The sequence below is a fragment of the Miniopterus schreibersii genome, assembly GCF_964146895.1.
Source record: "Miniopterus schreibersii genome assembly, chromosome: 8".
In the NCBI taxonomy this organism is placed as follows: Eukaryota; Metazoa; Chordata; class Mammalia; order Chiroptera; family Miniopteridae; genus Miniopterus; species Miniopterus schreibersii.
The window spans coordinates 53,670,394-53,693,435 of record NC_138109.1 but is presented as its reverse complement, the minus strand read 5'-3'; the positions used below and the strand labels follow the sequence as shown (position 1 = coordinate 53,693,435).

At 41.0% G+C, this 23,042-nt stretch overlaps 1 protein-coding gene across 8 annotated transcripts in view; it reads right to left on the bottom strand.

The window, feature by feature from the left end:
• SAMD13 (sterile alpha motif domain containing 13) overlaps positions 1-7,872 on the bottom strand; it is a 43,177-nt gene extending 35,305 nt beyond the window's left edge. For 2 of the 8 annotated variants that reach the window (XM_081146274.1, XM_081146278.1), the window contains exons 1-2: positions 3,624-3,707; positions 3,030-3,114 (exon numbers count right to left, since the gene is read on the bottom strand). In XM_081146274.1, coding sequence (XP_081002400.1) covers positions 3,030-3,067 — 38 coding nt within the window. In that variant the 5' untranslated portion in view covers positions 3,068-3,114; positions 3,624-3,707. The other 6 variants (XM_081146275.1, XM_081146276.1, XM_081146271.1 and 3 more) reach the window with 6 other exon arrangements.
• Positions 7,873-23,042: the final 15,170 nt, after the last annotated feature.

Below are 23,042 nucleotides of genomic sequence, written 5' to 3'. Positions count from 1 at the left end.
ATCAGGAACAAAACTAGGATGTCTAATCTCACTACTTCTATTCAGCTTTTAATTGGGTGTCCTATTCAGTGCAATAAGGTAAGAAAAAGAAATAAAAAGCATCCACATTGGGAAGGAAACAGTAAAACTGACTTTACTCACAAGACATAATTGTCTGTTAAACATCAAAAGCTACTAGCAGTAATAAGTGAGTTCAGCAAGGTTGGAGGATACAAGGTCGATATAAAAGAATCAACTGTATTTCTAGATAGCAACAAACAATTAAAAATTTTAAATACCATTTTTCATAGAATAAAAATATGAAATATGTAGGGACATATCTGACAAGAGGTGTGCAAAACCTGCACACTGAACACAACAAAACACTGCTGAGAGAATTAAAGACGACATAAACAAATGGAGGCAAGTGCTGTGTAAGTGGGTTGGAAAACACAATATTGTTAAGATGTCAATTCTCCCTCAATTGATCTATAATTCAGTGTAATGCCAATGAAATCACCAGTAGACATTTTTTGTAAAAACTGACAAGCTGATTCTAAAGTTCATATGAAAGTGCAAAAGACCTAGGAGAGCCAAAACAAGTTTGAAAAAGAACAAAGATGGATGGATAACACAAACTGATTTCAAGATTTATTATAAAGCTATAGTTATCAAAATAGTGTTGTATTGGCATAAATACATACAAAATTATCAATGGAGTAAAATAGAGAGTCCAGTAATAGATGCACACATATATTATCAATTAATTTTTCAACAAAGTTTCAGAAATGATTCAACAAATGCTGGAACAACTGGATATCCACAGGCAAAAAAAAACAACCCCAAAAAACACCACCACCACCAACAGAAATACTTTTATCTTTATCTTGTACCATACACAAAAATTAACTAAAAAATCAGTCCTGAGTCTAAGAAATCTTAAGAGAAAATCTTTGTGACCTTGGGTTAGGTAAACACTATCTATAAAATAAAAAACTGATAAAATGGACTTCATCAAAATGAAAATCTGCACTTTGGAAGACACTAAAGAGAGAATGAAAAGGCAAATTACATACTACAAGAAAATATTTTTGAACCATGTTCGTGAGGATATAGAACTGGAATGCTCACACGCTGCTGGTGGGAACATAAAATAGGACAACCAGTTTGGAAAATAGTTTGGCAGCCTCTTAAAACTTTAAACATACACCTACCATATAGCCCAGCCATTCCATCCTTAAATATTTATCCAAGAGAAATAAAAGCATATGTCCACACACAGACCACACAATGGTCTAAGGAGCTTCATTTCTAACACCTAAAAAAATGGAAACAACCCAAAGGTCTGCCAACAAGTAGATGGATAAACAGTGAGCAAATTATTATATATCTAGACAATGAAATATTACTCAGCAATAAAAAGTAATGAACTATTGATAAACACACACTATAACATGAATGAACCCCAAATGAATCATCCTGGGTGAAAGAAACCAGACACCCCCCCCTTCCCACTGAAAAAAAAGTACATTCTGAATAATTCAATTTGCACAAAATTGTAGAAAAAGTAAGCTAATTATAGTAACATATCAGAGCTTGCCTGAGGATACAGGGGCAGGGAAAGATGGTGAGGTGGGGGTGGAAAATATTAAGGATTATGGGGAAACTTTGTGGGTGACCGGTATGTTCATTATCTTAATTGTAATGGTTTCATAAGTATATACAAATGTCAAAACCTATCAAATTTTATACTTTAAACACATAGTTAATTATATGTCAATTATATTTCAATAAAGCTGTTAACTTTTAAAATTGATTAAAATTGAATAAAATTAAAAGTTCAGTTCACCAGTTACCCTAGTCACATTTCAAGTTTTTAATAGCCACATGAGGCTAGTAGCTACCATTTTGGACAGTATAGAATAGAACTTTGCCATCAATGCTCAAAGTACTATTGGACAGCACTGATCTAACCTACATAAAAAAGCGCCTTTTCCTTTCATTCCTCCTACATCTACCTACCCCAAACATCAAGAATGGGAGTAAGCATGACAGCACGGCACTGATATATAAATTACCTGAGAATTTTAAAAAGCAGATTTTATTAAGTTTAATGTAACTTTAATGGACAATATATCTTCCATTCATAAACATACATACAGCCCAGTGTTTCCTCACTTAGATATCACAGCTTCTACGGACTACATTTAAGTTCCCTCCAAAGCTCAAGTTGAAGGCAATTTTAAACTAAATGACATGGAAAGAAATGAAACAGAAAACACCCAGCTGGAACTTACTTTATCTTTGTAATCAAAGTGGTTATAGCTTCAATATAACTTCTAAATGAGAATATACATTTTTTATGTATTTACAGATATCTTTGTGAATTAACTTTTTGTTCTGTTTCAGAATACGCTACATAATGCAACTGAATTTTCCTATGTAAAAGAATCAAGCATATAACTCACAACAAATATAATCGTAAGTTTCAAATGTGAGAACAGACATTAAAATAGAATGCTACAGTGTACACCGATATCTTTCACATTCAAAGCAATGTTCATAAAATTAGGACAGGGAAGTTGTTAAAACTTGGTATTCTCACTAAAGTTTTTTTCCCTTCCCCCATGATAGCTCTCAGTTTTGGGAGGGGTAATTTTATTTTAAAAGGCTTGAAAAAAATTTTTTAAAATAAAATAAAAAGACTTGTACTCTATTTTCTGCCCCCCAACCTTATAGCCTATGGACTTGGGAGGCAGGATATGTCTGTTGGGTGTTCTTGTTTCCGCACACAGAATGCAGGGCTGAAATCCTCAACTGTCCCTGTTCCAAAGCCTGATCCACAGTTTGATGTCTGAGTCACCTGAGAAATGGAATATGGAAAAAGGTGACTGGGGTGGGGGGGGGAGAAGGGAGGCTAGTGGTCAGTGTAGAACAACCAAGACAAGCCCCAAACAGTGTCTTGGAATAGATACGCAAGAAATACAAAAATAGAAACCAAGTCCCTCTGTTATTGGAGGAAGCAGAACTCACAAACCAGTTTCACTTACTTTTTTACACCGACAGAGCCATTTTCCTTGTTTTCCATGTCAACAGATAGTATGGGAAGGCTGCAGGGTTCCTTTACTTCAGCAACTAATCAATAAGGGAGAAAAGCTTGTGTTTAATTCTTAGAAAGTGAGAGAGGAATATATATTCTGAATCGGAAACGTAATGGTTCCTTTTACAGCTTCACACCAGTTCACGTATGTTTGTTTAAATCGCCAGTTCCCTCAGCGATTGGAGAGATGTGGTTAAACCTAAAGAACTGGAGGCGACGGGTGGGGGTGCTCTCCTCTGCACTGGCACTCCCTGCCTTGACAATAAGCATTTGCAAACGAAATTGAATCCCTGTTCAAAGCAAGTTCTGTGTGAACTGGCACAGCTTCCTCTGGGCGCAAGCTCTCACTGAAGACATTGCAACTCACAAATGAGTCAAAGTGGAGCAAAACAATCCCCCTTTTCCTGCCCCTTCCCACCATGGGCTGTGACTTCTTTTTTGCCTATTGCATTTGTTGTTGTTTTGTCCACTCCCACTCTTTCTGTATTTTTTCATAGCAGTGCCAAAGAGCACTTAAAGCTTTTGTCAGCAAGTATCCTCCTACCTCACACACTCTCACATGAAAGCCTCAAAAACCCGGCGAGATGGCCATGCTGCAAGCTCACAAAAATGTCAGAGAGCCCTTTGCACAGAAAGGTGGTGGTGGTGGTGGTGGTGGTGTGTGTGTGTGTGTGTGTGTGCAAGAGAGAGAAGGCAGCTCATTAGATTTACGTAAAAAAAAAAATCACCCAAACATTCAAGGAGCCAGCATAGCATCCATCACTTTGTCTTTTTGTTTAGTAGGACGAGGGCTGTGAAAAAAAATAAAAACCCTCTGCAACTAATATGCAATTAGCAAGATGAAAAAAGCTATGAACAAAACTGTTTTTTTTTAAAAAAAAAAAAACAACTAGCTCTGAAACAAAATTACTCTTCTCCAGCTGAAGCCATAAATTAAATACATTTCCTCCCAAATCACTTTACACTTCGGCACTCCTTCTCTGGGGATGGCTCTGACCTGGCAAGTGCATCGTTTCGTATATTCGCAAGATTTTATCACTGTGAGAGAAGTAGATGATTAGCAAATATTCCTGTACGTGTGGGATACTCACACACACACACACACAACTTCCAGCTGCTAAAGCACTCAGATCACTCCCAGAGAAAGCCCACATTTCGTATACATACAGGTATTAACCAACCCCCGCACCGCGGGGCGGACGCGAGGTAGTGCTGCTGCTCCGCGGCCCACGGCTTTCAGTTGGAAACTGTTCACACAGTCACCATTTTCTAAGCGCCTCAGAAAACAAAACAAAAACAAAACACGCACAAGGATACTCAGTTGTAACACCACACTACCTTGTCTTACTATTATTCTTTTCTTTCTTTTTTTTTTTTTTTTTTTGGTGGAAGAGTAAAAAGAAAACCTACCTAGAAGCAACTAAAACATGTCATTTTTTTACAGGCTTATCAAGAACAGCCAAAGAAACCCCCATGTTTTCTTTCACAAAGTAGGCTGGCAAAGGAATTCAATAAGGAGGTACAATTTGACACAGTGAAATAAAACCAGGCTGGCGCGCGGCCAACATGACGTGGGGACTCGCACGCGGGCGGCACCAACTGCCTCCCGGCTCATGGCTGACTTTTTAAAGCTACAGCGCGCCCGCTCCCTGCTGCCCACCGCCCGCAGCACGCTTGGCGCGCGGGAGCCGCCCGGGCCCGGGCTGCAGGGGCCGCCTGCACCTGTCTTGCGCAAAGGAAAACAAGCTGCATCGCCGGCCTGCTTTCTCCCTCCCCTTCGTTGTTGCTGCATGGTGAAGTGCTTGTCATGTTTCAAACTCTTTCTTTTTCTCCCCTGTGGAGGGAAGAAAATAGAAGAGAAAATAAGAACCCAGTGCTTATGGGGCTATAACCAGGGAACAGGCAGAAGCTGCCGTCCTGTGTCCCTCTCTCTTCCTAACAGACACAGTTCCCACGGCTGGCTTTGAAGTAATCTCTTTGTGAGGATAAGAGCAGCACTGCCCCGCAGAAGATCCTTTCACTTCATTATGCAGGGAGTCACAGTTTTCAGAGGATGCAAAGTAAATGACCAGGTCTCCTGAGCATGCCCACATTCCTTCATTTTGCTATTCATCCTACCAGATGAAGTCAGCAAAATTCAAAATGAAACACACCTTATTTTCCAACAAAGCAATTAGTTCTGGGAGGTTTAATTTTTTTTTTTTAATCCTCACCTGAGGATACATTTATTGATTTTAGAGAGAGGGGAAGGGGGAGAGAGAGAGAGAGCAAGAGTGAGAGAGAGAGAGAGAGAGAGAGAAACATCAATCAGTTGCCTCCCGTATGTGCCCTGACCATGGATGGAACCTGAAACATAGGTAACATGGCCTGGCCGGAATTGAACCCATAACCTTTCGGTGTACTAGACGATGCTCCACCAAGCTGAGCCACACTGGCCAGGGCCTGGGAGGTTTTAATTTTAACTGTTAATCCCAGTTGCACAATAAGCATAATTCCATACATTCAACTAATATTTATTATCTATGAGTGCCTAGTACTCTATTAGTTACATATGAAAAAGAAGATATTGTACCAATCCCCAAATTCATAGTATCTCCCACCATCCTAAATCCCAGTTCAGGAAATTGGGAGGTGGCGTAGAGACTGGGCATGGTCTTTTGATGAAGTTACCCTGGTCAAGCTCACAATTCTCTTGCTTGGCTGAGAACCATGGCTACAAACATTCCAATCCCACAAACATGCTGCAGACACACATGAAACATGCAGAGTTGTCACTGAAATAAACACTAATCAATATTTGGAAACTTACAGGCCAAGATGTAAACAAAATCACTCAAAGATAGGGCAGAGAATACAGGTTTCCAAGAAGGATCCTAGAAAAAGTCATCTGCTGCTGTAATATTATAAAGATTTCAGGCAGAATTGCGGAGAAATCTGTGGGTCACTCTTTTCCTTAGCAATTTTTAAGGTTACTAGAAGATTGTCAATTATGATCTAAATTTGGAACCTGAATTTCAAAGTCAAATTTTTTTCTCTTACTTGTTCCAGGAGTGATATTAGAAATTTTCACCTTGAAAAATCATTGCTCAGAAAGATGTCTCTCTGCCCATCTTTGCCATTGGCCCCTTGAAAAAGCAAACAATAATTTCGGGATCAATTCTAAGTGTTCATATATTTTTGAGCACCATTTATTGAGCATGGGTCTTTTACCACTGCTGATCAAAATGATGTACTCTTCTGGAGATAGCTCTTTCACCAAAAGTTTTATAATGATTTTGGAATTGATCTGAAATTCCTGAACTACTCTCCAATTAAACTCAAATAAAAGAGAGCGGGGCTGTGAGTCCTGGAGGCAAGGAAGGTGTCCTGACAGTACTATCCTGCCGCAACTCAGAACAAAATCAGGTTCAGCTCTCCACTCTTGAAAGGAGGGGTAAGAAAATGTAGTTACACCCAACTCTTCCTTAGACACAATCACAGGAAGAAGGATTCTGAGGATTCTCCGAGAATTTTTTCCTGCATATAGAAAAGGACATCCGCTCTTGTCTTGCCTGCTGTGATCAAAAGTTTGCCCATTAGACAAGGGTAAGGGTTTATGTATGGGGTTTGTGGTCTGTAGTCTGAATGGTGTAACGTGTGATGAGTGTACTGTGTGTGCTGTGTGTGGGTGTGTGTACTGTGTGTGGGTGTTGTACCTGTTTGTGGTGTGTGTAGTGTGTATGTATTTGCAGAATGTGTAGTGTCCATGGTGTGTTTGTGCGTAAGTATAGGGTGTGAGAGCGATGTAAACAAACAAGCCCCTCTCATCCAGGATATTATGGAATGTCCTAAAATACCCTCGTGGGCCCCCGTGTTGGGATTCAGGAGCAGGACTTTTGGGCATACTTGGGAGTGGCTCAGATAAGTGGGAGATGGGTCCGGAAGGCATGGAAGCGGGTGCCTCCGTTAGGCTTCTTTTATTGATCGGCAGTCATGCCCGAGAGAGAGCAGCCGGGTCCAGAGAGCCAGTGCCATCCCAAAGGAACCACCGCCCCTGCCTCCGCCAGGGAATCGGCCCCCAAGGGTGTCCAGCCTGCATCGCAGAGCGCAGACCTGGATCCATAAGGGTGCAGAAGAAATCTCAGGAAGGCACCCGAGGGCACCGCAGAGCTCAACAACGGGTCCCCAGGGGCGTCTCAAAGGAAAGTGAGTAGTTGCCTGGAGAAGGGGCGCTGGGAGCAGGGCAGAGGGCAGGAGAGGGGACGCCTGAAAGCCTCTAGCACCAGCGGCGCCGCCCAAAAGCCAAACGACACGCCCGTGGCCCCGGCGACACTGGGAAAAGTTTCTGGCCAAGACTTTCAAGAAGAAACGGTTCGCTCTGAGTTTAGGGGCTCCCCGGGGCAGCCTGTCTTTGGAAAGGGTGTGTGGAGGTGTGGCACTCGCTGTGCACAGCCCAGCCGAGCCGCGCCGTCACCCGCTTCCATCCTGCGAGCTCTCCCCCGCGGCCCCCTGCGAGCCCCAGCGCTGCGCTGGGCCGGGCACGCTTCTGCCCCCAGTTCCACTCCAGGGTGACAGATTCCACGCTCGTGGGTGCAACAAGCTGCAGAGGCACCGGACACACAGCAGAGACGAGGGAGGGTTTTTATTGTGGTTTCCTTCGTGTCCTTTCATCCTGGAGAGGGGAGAGGGCGGGAGCGTTCCCAGTGCCCTCGCAGCACGAGTGGATCACTTACCTCCCCGCATGGCCGGCGCCGGGAGGCTTTCCCCGGCGCGGAGCTCCGGCCGCCACGCGCCCGGCCCCGGTGCAGCCAGCCGGGCGCGCGCGGCACGCCGGGACTTGTAGTTCTCCGCGGGCCCGGGCGGGGCGGGGCCGAGTGGGGGTCGCGGCTGGGCCTCCGGGAAGGAGCAAGGCCGGGAAGTGGAGGGACGGGAAGGGCCCGGGAAGGGCCCGGGAGTGTAAGGGAGGGCGATCTTAAGAACTTACAACCCCGGGGGTCCGGACAGGGCAACACTCCTGGAAAGATTTTTCAGTGGGGGGTGTTCAGACTAATAGCAGGCTTCACTCGGTGGGCTTGGGCAGCAATGGGAGTTTATGCCGCTTCGGGCCTTCCTCTCCCTCCACCTCCCGCGCCCACGCGGCGCGCCCCGCTTGGAGCGCCTCTGCTGTTGCGCACGGAATAACGGAGTTGAAGCCCTGGATAGGCAAAGGGAGGGTGAATAATTGCATCTTATATTTGTAAAGCACTCTATAGGTTACAAAGCACTTTTTACTTAATTGGTTCATTGTATCAGAACCATAAAGCAACACTTCAGGAAAACTCAAGCTGCAGGGAGTTTTTGTGTTTACACCCACCAGCGTGGACAGCACTCGCTCTCGCCGTCTCCTTCCCCAGCCCTACCTTAGCAGCCAGCCGGGGAGAGCGGGGAGGAGGGCTGCAGACAGCTGTGGTGGGGCCTGCAAGAAGAGGAGCCTCTGTGAAGGGCTTTCTTGAAACAGCTGATGAGGAAGCCCTGACTAAGCGAGGAGCTGAGCGAACCGGAAAGCAGAGCCTATGGACTGGAGGACTAGAGTGGGGAGGGAAAGGCGGCGGGATAGAGATGGAGCCCGAGTAGTAGAGGGTTGGGTTTAGGCTAGAGGCCATAGGAAAAACTGTGTGTGCGTGTGTGCGCGTGTGTGCGCGTGTGCGCGCGTGTGTGCGCGCGTGCGTGCGTGTGTGCGCGTGCGTGTGTGTGTGTGTGTGTGTGTGTGTGTGTGTGTGTGTGTGTGTGTGTGTAGAAAGTTTAGAAGCCAGATAGACCTGGAATCCTGGTGGTGTCACTTCGGAGCTAATTCTGTCATCTTAGGTAAGTTAGTAACCTCCCCAAACCTCATCTTTAAGATTTAAATAATAGTTCCTACTTTACGATTGGCTGTGCAGACTAAAAGAGCTGGAAAGCACTTAGTATAGTGTAATTATTATTATTTATTATTAATTAATTAAAATTTAAAATATTATTATAGTATAACAAATATTTATACTCTTATATGTCAGGCACTATACTAAGTATAAATAATATTATTTATATATACTATTATTATCTGCAGAAACTTCTTTTGTGGAAGCATCAAGATATAAATTGGGGTAGAAGCACCAGTTAGGAGCTATGACAGTTTTCTAAGGGGTAGAAAGGAAGCGACTATGAAACACTTAAGAGGGAACACGGACAGAGCAATCGATTGGATGTGGGGAAAGAGGAATAGGAAACCAACGATGGCTGTCCTTTCTAGATTAAGTGGATGATGTTTCCATTCACATAAATAGATACAACTGATGGAATAACAGGTTTTGGAGAAAAATGACTAGTTTGATCTTGGATGTGTATAACTGGAGGCTTTCTCTGCACGAATGACAAAGTGGCAATCGGAAGTATGGATTTGGATGTCATGTGTAGACTGGAACTTTGAGAGTTAATTACTTAGGAGAGGTAGTTGAAAATCATGTAAAGAGGAAAAGGGAAGAAGTTAGACAATGACACCAGGCAGGCATTGGGGGAGGGAGAAAGCTGCAAGAGTTCAGTGAGGAGGAGCTCATCAACAGGTCCCATGCTATAGGGAGGAAGCCAATGACAACAGAAAAGAGGCCATTGGACTTACAGATCAAGAGTCCATTGGGATAGAACTCCCTCCAGGAGTTGTTTTGAAACTTACCAGAGTATTTTGCCTATCCCAGTGATTGCAGAGGAGGAACTATTAGAATGTAGTTGGTCAACCAAAGATACTCAACATCTTGCAATGCTCAGAACCATCCTGAATAGCAAAGAATTGTCCTGCATCCTGTGTGACTTGACTCTCCCACAGGTCCTTCATGTAGATGAAAAACCTGTTTATATTTACTTGATCCTAGAATCTATTTTATATATAAACATAAAGTGTTTTTCACACAGTTTAAGATATATTAAATTTTCCTGGAACATGTTGATAAATCAAATGGCAATGCCATTCTTGGAATTTGAATAACCACTACAGTAAATTTTGTAGCTATTTCATGGTAATTCTAAAGATGGATGCCAGCATCTGACTGTTTCATTCTGTCTTTTAGTTTAGGCATGCCTGAGTACTTCCATATTGAATTGCACATTTAGTTTGTCCTTTATGTTACAGTTAAGGCATAGCTTTGAATTTTTTTAAAATTACATGTATAGGTACCTTATGACTTTCCCTTCACAATGTTAAACAAAATGTTACCCCGATCAGGGATGGGAACCTGAAACTTAGGTATGTGCCCTGATCGGGAATCAAACCTACAACTGTTTGGTGCAGGAACGATGCTCCAACCAACTGAACCACCCGGCCATGTTTAATCTTATATGTTATGTCTGTTTACATTCTGAATCCTTATCATTTGTTTTCTCTTTTGCTTTATTATCTGTTTTCTTTGTTTTTGTTTTACTATTTTTATCTTACTCTGTGTATTAGTTATCTATTGCTGTGTAAAGAACCACCCCAAAACTTAGCAGCTTAAAACCGCACACATTTTTTATCTCACAATTTCTGTGGGTCAGGAATCCTGGCGTGGCTTAGCTGAGTCCTCTGCTTCAGGGTGCTCACAAGCTATAGATAGTCAAGACTGGACTGGGCTCTTTTCTCAGCTGAAAGCCGCACTTGGGAGGAAGATTCCCTTCAAGCTCACCCATGTGGCTGTTGGCAGGATTTAGTTCCTCATGGGCCCTTAAGAGTCTCAGTTTCCTGCCACCTGGGCCTCTCCACAGGGCAGCTCAACTTTATCAAAACAAGCATGTGAGAAGTGCCAGAGAAACCATGTAAGCAAGACAAAAGTGATAGTCTTTTATAGCCTAGTTTCAGAAGTGAAATCCATCATTTGGCCACATTTTTTTAAATCCTCACCCCCAAGGATATGCTTATTGATTTTAGAGAGAAGAGAAGGGAGGAAGTTAGGGAGGGAGGAAGAGAGAGAGAGAAACATCGATATGAGAGAGAACATTGATTAGTTTCCTTCCATATGTGCCCTGACCAGGAATCAAACCCTCCACCCTTTGGTGTATGAGATGATGCTCCAACCAACTCAGCCACACTGACAAGGACTGCACATGCTTTTTGTTAGAAGCAAGTCCTTATGTTCAGCCAACACATAAGGCTATGAATACCAGGAGGTAGAGATCATTGGGAGCCACTTTAGAATGCCACCTACCATACTGAGGTAGTTTGGACTTGATAAAGTGTATTCAATAATATGTTTACATTTATATTTCTCAATTTACCTTAGAAATGATTAAAAATAATGAAACTGATCTACTTAGACTATTTTCTTTCCCTACCTTTTTATTAGTTTGGAGAACAAATATGATTCTTGTTTCAGTATATTACCATCAAAATTTTTTTTTTATATTTTGTAACTTTAAAAGCATTATAACAATTATATTTAATTTTTATGACTTAGAATACCAGTTATTTAAATATAATTTTAGGCACGAGTAGAGTAAAAGCTCATTGCCAATGACTTTTCCATTCATGAATTCATTATTGTTATTCATCTGTTGATGGCCTTGAATTTGTTTTCCTAATAAAATTTTCAGAAGTGCATAAATGTTATGTTTTTTCAGTTCTTGCATATTTGAGAATTTCTTTCTATTACCTTTGTACTTGAAAGGTGATTAGACCGTGTAGAATTTTTTCCCCTTTCAATATTCATCAACCACTGTTGCATTTTCTTGTAGCATCTATCATTGCTTGGAATATGTCCAATTTCTCTGTTGTCAAAGATGGCCTTTACCCCTCTGCCTAGATGACTGCAGGCTTTTTTTGATCCTTGACATTCTAAAAAAAGCTCTTATTAAATTTTCTTGGAATTTGGTGAGCCCTTTCAAAATGTAATTTTAAGAACTGCTTTATTTCAGAAAATTCTTCTTTTATGTAAATTTTTTCAGTTCCATGTATTCATTTTTATCTTCAAAGACAGCAGTCATTGGTATGTCACTTCTCCATTGTCTGTTGGCCATATCTTTCATCTTCTCTTTGATCACCTTCATTGTATGCCATTTCCCACTGCATTCTATGCGATCTTTCTTCAACAGCTTTGTTAGAGGCGGAAAAACTTCACCAGGTGCTGGCCTCAGTTCAGCAACCTCAGTTCTTGAGTTCTGGCTAAGAGAAGAATTCAGAGCCAAGACTCAAATTATAAGAGAAAGTTTATTTAGAAAGTCACAGAAGTCGAAGAAGTGAGCCGAAGAAGAAGGGAGAGGGGAAAGAGAAGAGGAAAGAGGAGATACACAGAAAGGAAAATGCTGGGTGAAGACACAGAGACATACAAAGGGAAGACAGTGGTAAAGAGTAGAGTTAGGCTGCCTCAAGCCAAGGAACATCTGGGGCTACTAGAAGCTGGAAAAGGCAATGAAAGATCCTCCCCTATACATGTCAGAGGGAGCGTGGCTCTGCCAACACCTTGATTTCAGACTTCTGGACTCCAGACTGTGAGAGAATAAACTGTTGTTTTAAGGCACCCAGTCTGTGGTACTTTATTATGGCAGCCTTAGGAAACTAACAGTTACACTGCATTTCATTCAGCAATGTTTTATATATGTTAGTTCTCTCAACCAAGATTTGGTATGTGTTGGACAGTAAAAAGTTTGATAAGTAGGTTTATCTGCTGATATTGAGGATGGATCCATATGCTTTAAATGAAAAAAAAAAAGCAACCCTAAACCGAAACCAAAAAACAACACCTGTAAATGTTGATAAGGTAAACATTCCTTGAGAACATTGCCATCCTTGAGATTCACACCTGGAAATGCTGGCTATCACATGTAGTGTAGTAAGGGCCAAGTATATACTTGAAAACAACTCCAGGTGTTTTATTTATTTATTTATTTTTTAACAGCGTGGGATCTGTTTTGTAATATGAAATAAATGAGCATTGCTAAAATGATTTAGTTTAGAAAGTTTACAAAACAGGTGATACCCAACTCTTTACTGCAAGGGTTGGATTGACACATGATTACAAGCCATAAATCAGTTAGAAAATGCAGGATAATTTTAGTATAGATAAGCCAGGATTTATAACAATGAGTAGATAGCAGAGCAAATTGTCTGTTAAAACTACACCTATTTATTAAAAATTCACCAATACAGGATACCTCTAGTGAGATAGAAAGGAGAGGGTAAGTCTCTGGGAGTTAGAAATAATCATAAACTCCTGAATTAAATTCACCAAGTTTGCAGCAGCCATATGGCCAACTGGAGACAGACTCTGTGACAGGAGAAAGATAAATTAAACAGCTGACATAGAGTGATGTTGGTTTACTTACAATAATGGTGGTGTATAGTGAGAGCTGGGCCCATAGTAATAGCTGGACCCAGATTCAGACATCTAGGGCCAGCAAAGGATCCAGTGGTATGATTCTTATGTCATATGGCATAAACAATTTAAAATAATAAAAATATTAAGTAAAAATATATAGAGGACTTCTCTTATTCTGAAGAACTTAACATGACATATATATATATATAAAATATCATCTTTTAAATTCTTTTGGAAATTTAAAAGTAAATCGACTGTGTTTAATAAGTTAAAATAAATTGTAAAGAAATAAAAATGTGAGGAAGGAGAAACAGACTATAAAAACGTCCATTATATTTGAAAAGTAACAAAATGGAACTTCTAAAAATGAAAAATGAAAAGATTGAAATTAAAAAGCCAATGGAAGAATGAACAGTAGAAAAGACCACAGCTGAAGAGAGAATTGGGAAGTGGAAAGTATAGATTGGAGGACCCTACACAGAGTGCAATGCAGAGGGACAGTTGCTGGAAAATATGACAGAGAATTTAAGAGTCATTGAGGGAAAAGTGAGAAGGTTTAATATGCCTCTAACCAGAATTTCAAGAAGAGATACTAGAGGAAGGGACAAAGCAATATTTGAAAAGACAATGTATGATACATTTTTGGAATTGATAAAAGATAGTAACCTCAGATTCCAAAACCCCAAGGATCCCCAGTGAGATAAATCTAAACACACACACACCTAAACAAGTTGTAAACTTCAGAATACCAAAAGACTAAGAGAAAGTATTAAAATTAGTCAAAGAAAAAAAATACAGATTACCAATCAATAGGAATGGCAATGAGGCAGCTGAGTTCTCAGCAACAAAAATGAAAGGCAAGATTGTTTGGTAAGGGCCCATCCTGGTTCATACATACCTGTCTTTTTGCTGTGTCCTCACACAGTAGAAGGGACGGGAAGCCCTCTCAGGCTTCTTTATAGGGCACTAATCTCACTCATGACCTAATCACCTCCCAAAGCCCTACCTTCAAACAGCATCACCTTTGGGATTAGGATTTCAACATATGAATTGGGGGTGGGGGGGCTACAAACATTAGTGTCATGGCAGCACATTAGGAAGCTTCAGTGGCATTAGCAACACTGATTTCATTGGTTTTGCTGTTATGCTTTGTGTCATTTATATATATATATAAATGTGTGTGTGTGTGTATATATATATGTATATATATGTATCATGTAATTTTGTAAGTAGCAAATATTTCATATTTCAAGAACTAGATGAAAACAAAAAGAAAAAAACCTAAATGTGACCAGACTATATCTTTGTATAATAGTGCTTAAAATAATTAACTGAGCCGTTTGAGATATTACAATTAATGTTGATGCTCAAATAAATATTAAATATGTTATTTCTACATAAACTCAGTAAATGGAAATTACTGTGAGCTCACGTGGTTTAATTGGCAGCTGATTCTTGTCCATAGAGTCAAAGCCAAGAAGCCAACAAAGGTGGCCATCTCTTGAAGAGTGGCCTGGAGGCCAAACAAGCCTTCCTAGTACATCTCCACACTTAAATACTGGTCAACACTGAGTGATTGATTTTTCCATGTATTGTTCTAACCACTTACAATCCTCATAGCAACCCCTTGAGGCAGGTATTATTATTCCCATTTTACAGATGGGCAAACTGAGGTCCACAGTGGTTAATTATCTTGCCAAAATCACTCAGCTAGGAAGTGGCAGTCCTGATTCAAACGCAGTTTGAGTCCAGTGCCAATGTTCTTATCCATCACTCTATATTTCATCTCAATTGTTCTTTCACTTTATTGTAAATAAGATTTACACTGAGGTATTGGATTAAAATAGAGGGTCTTCTGACATAGCTGCTCTGAAGTTGGTATTCAAATGAGCTCTGGAATGCATTAAGTGGCATCTTAAGCATTTGCCACTAGTTTGACTTTTACTCAATTTACCCCTCCCACAAATCTGACCAAATCTCTGTTCAACATTAAGACTCAAGTATAACCCTCTTAGATTAGTATATAAGGCTATTCAAGCCCTGGCCCCTGAGCATCTCTTTTGTGCCACAGACATCTATTCCCCTAAACACTTTCTTTACTTCCATCAGATGGACCCTTTTCCAAAACAGTGCATAACCCCATTTCACACCTCCGTGCCTTAGTACACTCTGCCTTCTCTGCCCAGAAATGCTCTGCCTACCTTCTTCTTCTAGCTAACTGCTATACATCCTCCAAACTTCCGAACCTTCACTCTACACCTCCTTTGATTTAGAAGCCTACCCTCTGCTTTGCAGTAACACCTCATGCTTTTTATATTGTGGAGCTAATGTCACTACTTTGTAACCTTCAGTGCACTCAGATGTCTCCTCCTCAGATGGTCTATAATAACAGTAATAAGTGTTACTTACGGAGCAGCCCTAGTAAATTCACATATAATATTTCTAATTCCCAGTACAATTCGAAAGGTATCCATCCATCTTCAGCTGCCTTTTAAGGTTGAGGAAACAGATTTAAAGAGTGGGTTAGCAGGTCCATGGTCATATCATTATAACGGCAGCATCACACTCACATCTGGTTTCATAATGTCTCCCCTGTGCCTGGCATTAGTGCTGACACTTCCCTGGTTAGATGGCTGTGGATGGATGGATGGCCTGCAATGCCGCAGATGCAGGTTTAGAAGACAGAAAAACAAAGTGAAATTTGAAGTCGCTGTGCAAACACTTGCACATAGATTCTGCCTCTGCTTCTACCTAGCTGTCACGATAGGAAAGTTCCCCAGCGCTGCGAGTGTCCAGAGGTGATCACTATCGAAAACAGTCTTCTGAGTAGGGGAAGAACTTGGCGCTAGAGGCTGCAGATCAACAGGGACTACAGAAAGAGAGTTTAACCCAGACGCAGGGTGCCCTTTAGTGCTAGTTTTCTTTGCGGAAGAACTGTGTTGTCGTGCAATCTTTATCTTGGTTCCTCAGATGGGGAGATAGCGATTTGCTATCTCCGTGTGCAGCTGTGACCAGAGATTGATGTGGGTTTGGTCTCAGTGCGAGTGCGTGCACCCCACCTGGCTTTTGGTTTATGTCCAAGGCTGCTGTTTTCTGAAAATAGAAGCTGATACTGCCTCTGACTCAGTCCCTTTCATCTCATGGTCTTTTTGGTACATTTGTCCTAAATGTATCAATCCATCTCTGATTCTCTGCCTCATGTCAGATTAAAATTTGTGAAGTTTGTGAGTTATTACTGAGAGATTTAAGCTTTCTTTTATTAATTCCTGGAAGTTGGTGTCACGTGAATCAGAAGAAATATATGTCTTTGTTTATGTTGCCTCTCTAATGATATACAAGGTCATAGGGCCTCCCTCAGCCTGAGTTTTTGAATAAGGTAACAGTTCATTAAGGCCACTCCCTTGGGATCCTTCCCACCTCAATTGGTAGGGGTGGGGGGTAAGGTTCTACTTCTGGATTAGCCGTCTTCTGCGACTAGCTGACCCTCTTAACTCCCTCTCTAAGAGTTCCTCTCCACCCCGTCCCCTTTAGTATCTTCCCTTGGGGCGAGCGACTGTTGAACAAGGTCTTCTCTGCACCTGTGTAGCTGCAAGTGGCAATGCTGCAGGTTCTGAGCACCTGCAAAGGCTCCCTCTGTGTTCTAGCCAGTGGTCCCCAGTCTCCATTCTGCACCTCTACAAAGTCACCCTGAGTAGGGTTCTACTTCCCCTGTCTCCACCCCCAAACTGTGAGACAAACAATGATGATCACTTTTCAGCTCTTATATTTTCACCCACTGGCTAGGCTCTGGGCATTTAATTCCCTATGATGCAAATTCTGTTAGTTTTATGTAACTAAGTCTGTCTGTTTCTCCCTGACTTAAATGGGGCAGGCAGGTGTTTGGCACATTCAGTGACTAACTTTCTTCCCTTTCCTTTTTTACATTAGGTATTTTTATTATGAAAGTAATACATGCTCACCACCAGAAAACAGTGCAGAACTATGCAAATTTCCCAATCTCATGTCCCACTAACAGTGTAATAAATGTCCTTCTAGTTATTCTCTAGGCATTTGCTAAAAATAAAATAAATAAAAATAAAATCACACACAATACACACACAAAATGCACTTTATATATACAAATGGAATGCTATCAAAGATACCCTTCGGCAGTTTGACTTTTTTCATTTAATAATTACTATGATTATTTTCAATGCCAATATATTTGTTTGTTGTTCTTTTTAATACTTACAGAATAGCGTTGTTACTTAGAACACTCTGGTTTAAAGTTACAAAACCCAACTCAAACTATCTCAAGCCCAAAAGAGAATTTACTGGTTCACAGGAGTGGGAGGGAGAAAGGTAGGGCTGGCTTCAGGAAGAGACCTGTCCAGGGACCCAATGGTGTCCTCAAGATAGCTTCTCTTTCCATTTCTCAGCACTGATGCTCTGTTTTGGCTTCATTCTTTCCTAGAGCAAAGCAAACTTGTTTATGCCATGCAGTCACCCCAGCTGACATCTTCAGGCTTACATCACCCCAGATCAAGGAACCTACTGGTTGGGTAATGCCAAGCTCACTACTCAGCCTCTCTGAACTGCAACTCTGTCATGTAAGCAGACATTCTTGGGCTTCCCCTCCTCACCTGCTCCTCATGGCCCAGCCAGACTCCTGCCAGTTGTGGAAGCTGGAATCCAGAAAGCAAAGTTTCCCTCTGCTCCAGTGCAGGTCCCTGTAGGTGCAGAAGGCCCACTTCTTCTGGGAGAGGAACACAATCACATCCCTGAAGGCCACACATCTTGGAATTCATCTCCTCTTACCTGGGCCTGGTCTTAGGGAACCAGTGCTGGGCCTTTGTTTTATTGGTTGCACTTTTGAGAGTAGAAGCAGGGCTACCCAGACCGTAAATCCTTGATTGTCTCTCTCAGAATGAACAGCTCAGAGCCTCTCCCATGTGGTTTCTGGGAGAGGTTGCTCTTTCTTTCAGGAATTCCCAGAATTATGCCTCATTATTTCAAAGTTATGCTTCAGAAGCCCTAACACACTTGTGTCCACAGATGGAGCTTTCTTAAAATAAAGATTCCTGGGCCTACACCCCTGAGATTGAATCAGCAGATGAGGGATAAGGCCTTGGGATCTATAATTTTTAAAAGCAGCACACCTGATTTTATGATCAAAACAGATTTGGAAGGACAAACATAAATCTTCCTGCATAATTGTCTTTGTTTAACTTCACCTTCCCAAAGGGCTGCAGGTGGGTAAGCGTAGGCTCCTTTGCTGTGGCATAAATGATCTGTCCTAGACAGGTGTGCTTAACAGACAGGTGTGTCCAAGTCCCTCCCTGACTTTCACCCAAGTCAGGTATTTTTATTTCTAAGAAAGATCTAAGATGGGATGTTTGTCCCATGTAGGGGGAGATGTAGGCTTTGTTTGTCCTGAAGTTTACACAACTTGGAGAGGCCCTCTTTAAGAAAAAGAAAATCAAAGTACGAATTCAAAATGAGCACAGAGCCTTGGAAGAGGCCCATTCAAGCGAACGACCCTAAAACTTAAATTTTATCTCCTTCATGGCAGTTCTGCCCCTGAACAGCTTTCTTATTCTGGAGCAAATCAAAAGAACTCTGTTTCTCAAATTGTCTACACCTTCCACATGTATTAGATGAACTGAATTTGTGCAAATGAAAAGGGGAAAAAAATCATAAAAATAGATTGTTTTGGCCTAGAAGAGTCTGAAGCTGAGTTTTTAACTATACCATGGAGGCACAGGCTTTGTTTGCTGGTAAGTTTTCTTGTTATTGCCTATATTCCCTGAAACTGTAGAGAGCAAGGCATTTCCTTTACAGTCCACCTCCCATTACCTCTCTGGCCACACCTTCTACTCCCTCCCTCCTTGCTGCTTCTCAGCCTCACTGGTCTTCTCTGAGCCCACCGGGCATGCTCTCACCTTAGGGTCTCTGATTGGGTTCCTCTTTCCTGAAATGGTGGGTGTGTTTTTTTCATATTACAGAGAAAGACACGTGGGTGCTTTGACAAAGTAATTAAAACCGATGAAAAACATCCATAATGTTTTTCTGTTGGTCTCATTCTTGTCTCCCCTCTTTCCCGCATACCCCATCCAATCAGTCAGGAGACAATGTTGGCTCCATCTTCAGAATATGTTCTGAGCTCAGTCATTTCTTCCATCTCCACCATTTCCCTTGGGTGGGGGCCACCACCACCTTAGGTTACAACCACAGCTCCCATCTGGTCTCCCTGCTTCTCCTCTTGCCCTCCCCCCATAGGCTATCTCAACACAGCAACCAAGGTGGTCCTTTAAAATATAAGTTAGACCATGTCACTCTTCTGCTCAAATCCCGCTCATGGCTCCCTACTTCTTCCAGAGTAAAAGCCAGTGTCTTTACTAAGGCCTATAAAGCTCTACGGTTGTGTTGTCCAAGGCGGTAGCCACTTGCTGCTGGTGGCTACAGAGCACGGAAGATGTGGTCAGTCTAAATTGAGATGTAAAATACCACTGGATTTTGAAGAATTAGTTTTGGGGGAAAAAGAATGTAAAGTTTGGTGGTTACCAGAGGTGAGGGCTGGGCAGTGGAGGAAATGAGTGAAGGTGGTCAAAAGGTACAAACATCTAATTATAAGATGATTAAGTTCTGGGATATAATGCACAGCATAGTGACTATAGTTAACAATACTGTAGTGTCTATTTGACAGTTGCTAAGGGATTAGATCTTAAAAATTTTCATCATAAGAAAAAAATTGTAACTATGTGAGGTGTTGGATGTTAACTGAACTTATTGTGCTAATTATTTTGCAATGTGTACATATATCAAATCACGTTGTACATCTTAAGTGAATACAATGCTGAATGTCAATGATATCTCAATAAAACTGAAAAAAATACTCAATGATTTTTACATTGGTTATATACTGAAATCATATTTAAAATATGTTGGATAAATAAAATATATTATTAAAATTAATTTCATGAGTTTCTATTTACTTTTTAGTGCAGCTAATAGAAAATTTTAAATTACATATGTGGCTCACATTTCTGGCTTGCATTATATTTCCTTTTTTTACATTTTATTTTATTTTATTTTATTTTTTCTATCACCATTATATTTGTATTGGACAGCACTGGTCTACAGTATCTGGTCCCTCCCTGAAACCTCTTCTGATCTTGCCTTTCGCTCGCTCTTGTGCTTGCTCACTCCAGTCCAGCCACACTGGCTTTCTTGCTATCTTTTTGAACATAGGAGCATACCAGGCATCCCCTTGCCTCGGGGCCTTTGCACTTGCTGTTTGCACTCCTAGAAGACGTTCCCTCTAATTATCTGGATTATTTGTCCCTTAACCTCTCAACTGTATTTAAACTTTACCTTCTCAACACAGTGTATTCTTACCAACCTACTGGAAACGGAATTTGTCATCCACTTCCACTCCTGTATTCACAGGGTCCATTTTCTAATTCATTTTTCTCCACAACGTTTGTCACCATGCAACATACTATAGATATATTTGCATTTATTTTTGTTTATTGTTTAACTTCCCCTCTAGAATGCAGGAAGGCAGGGAATTTTTGTTTAAAGCTATGCTTCCTGCATCTAGAACTATGCTTAGAACATAATAAGTGCTCAACAGATATTTGTTGAATAAATATTGAATGAATTTTAATCAACCACTGAATTATACAGTTGAAGAAACTGAAGATAAGTGGCTTTTTCAGAGTCTTACTGTGTTAGGGACAACTATTGGGTAGAGTGAAATACACTTAGTTTAGACTAACTACAGCAAGACCTTTGAAGCATTTCTTCAGAGAGACTGGGCCCCTGGCCATAGGACAGCTCTTTTCCTTCTCTGTTGGTGTTAAGTCCCAGCCTAGGTTGAAAATCATTTTCTAGGTGCCATCTTCATATTATCATCATACTTGTAATTACCATTTTTTGGATGCCTGCTGTATACCACACTATGCTCTGCACCTTTCATTCATTTATTTTATTTCATTTTTGAGATATGTAATATTATTTCCTTTTTATAGATGAGGAAACTGAAGTAGGCACTACTATTATTCCATTATATAGACGAGGAAATAGGCTTAGCTAGTGGAAATAACTTGTTGAAGGTTACACAGTGAGTACCTGATGAACACAGGTCTCGAATCCAGATCTTTTGACTGCAGACCCTGTGCCTTAATTGAACAGCCATTCACAGTGTGTTTTATAGAATTAGAGACACTCTCCAGCAGTGTTGGGGCGAGGTGGAGTGATGATTTATAACCTGACTGATGTTACAGACAACTAATAAATACAGCAAGAACAAGGTCAGAAATCCACACATGCATTGGTGTGGAGAAAGAGTCAAATGCCCCCTCTATCTGTTAAATTCATAGAAATGTTGGCATATTGGCAATGCTTGCTAACTTCTTCCTGGGACTCTCTTTCAATTTTTTGCTATATCTTTAAAAAAAAAAAAGTGAAGAATTGCTTTCATTCACTTAAAAACAACAACAAATTGTTCATTTTCTTGTCATAGGAAAATACAGTGTCTTGGATCCGCCAGATGGCCTTCCAAGCTTCAGAGTGATGTGGAGGGAGTTTTATCACAGTTTAATTTTCATTGGAAAGGAGAAAGGGGCATGGGTGGATGAAAGATGTCAGACAGATCATGTCTTTTGCTTAAAGAGGTTTCCACAATGGCAAATAAATTGGTCTGGAAATAGCTACCAGCCATTTCTTTATGCAAAACTCAATTTTAAAAAAAATTCCTATATTGAAGGTTGTGCTGTGGAATTTAAGAGGAGATAAAAGGAATGGCAGTCATGCCCAGCTTCATAAATGGCTCCTAGACTATTCACTGTTAAAGGGAACCAAAGTTTTGCCACCATGAAGCTACCTTTTTGGGATATGTTAAGCTGTTTATTAAAACACTAAAGACTCAGAAAGAACCTTTGACTCTCCTCCATTTCATTCCAAAAGATTAAGACAGAAAAACCTGCTTCAGGAAGGAAATCTTAGGATGTTCACCTTAGCCTATTTTTTTTCTGTTAAAAACTATTTTTAATTACAGAAGTAATATAACCATATAACAGGAAGTTCGGAGAGTAGGATAGCCTAATTTGAATTATGGCAAATAGGAAGGCTTCAGGCAGGGAGCTGGTAGCTAGACACACTCTGTGTCCTGTTATTTCTGAGTCTCCTAGCAAGAATTTACCTGCCATGTGTGTTCTACTCTTCCTCAACTTACCTGTAAATCGCCCATTCTCACTTTTGAAATCCAATAATTTGTTTCCCTGCTTTTTTTCTTTGTCCAAAATGTCATATATACCCAATGTTGCCTCACTGTCTTTGAGGTTTTCATGTTTATGTGAATTCCCAGGTACATGTATTAAAAATTTGATTTTCTCCTATTATTCTGTCTCTGCTAATTTAATTGTTAGCCCAGATAAAAGAGCTTAGAAGGTGGGAGAAAAGGTATTTTTTTTTTTTTAGCCTTCACACTGTCCTAGAGAAGAGACCTCTGGACCTCAAGTTTCCTGTAGATTAGAGTGGGAGAGCACAGGTCCCACTGACAAGAAAAATTTCACAGCTTCTCAGCAGTTGTCTGGAATTTCCCCATAAAGCAAAAGACAGGCTAAATATAGGCTTTCACCTTGAAATGCCACAAAGGTAATAAAAACAGGGCATGGTAGTTTATGGTAGGTTGGTTTGCAATGCTT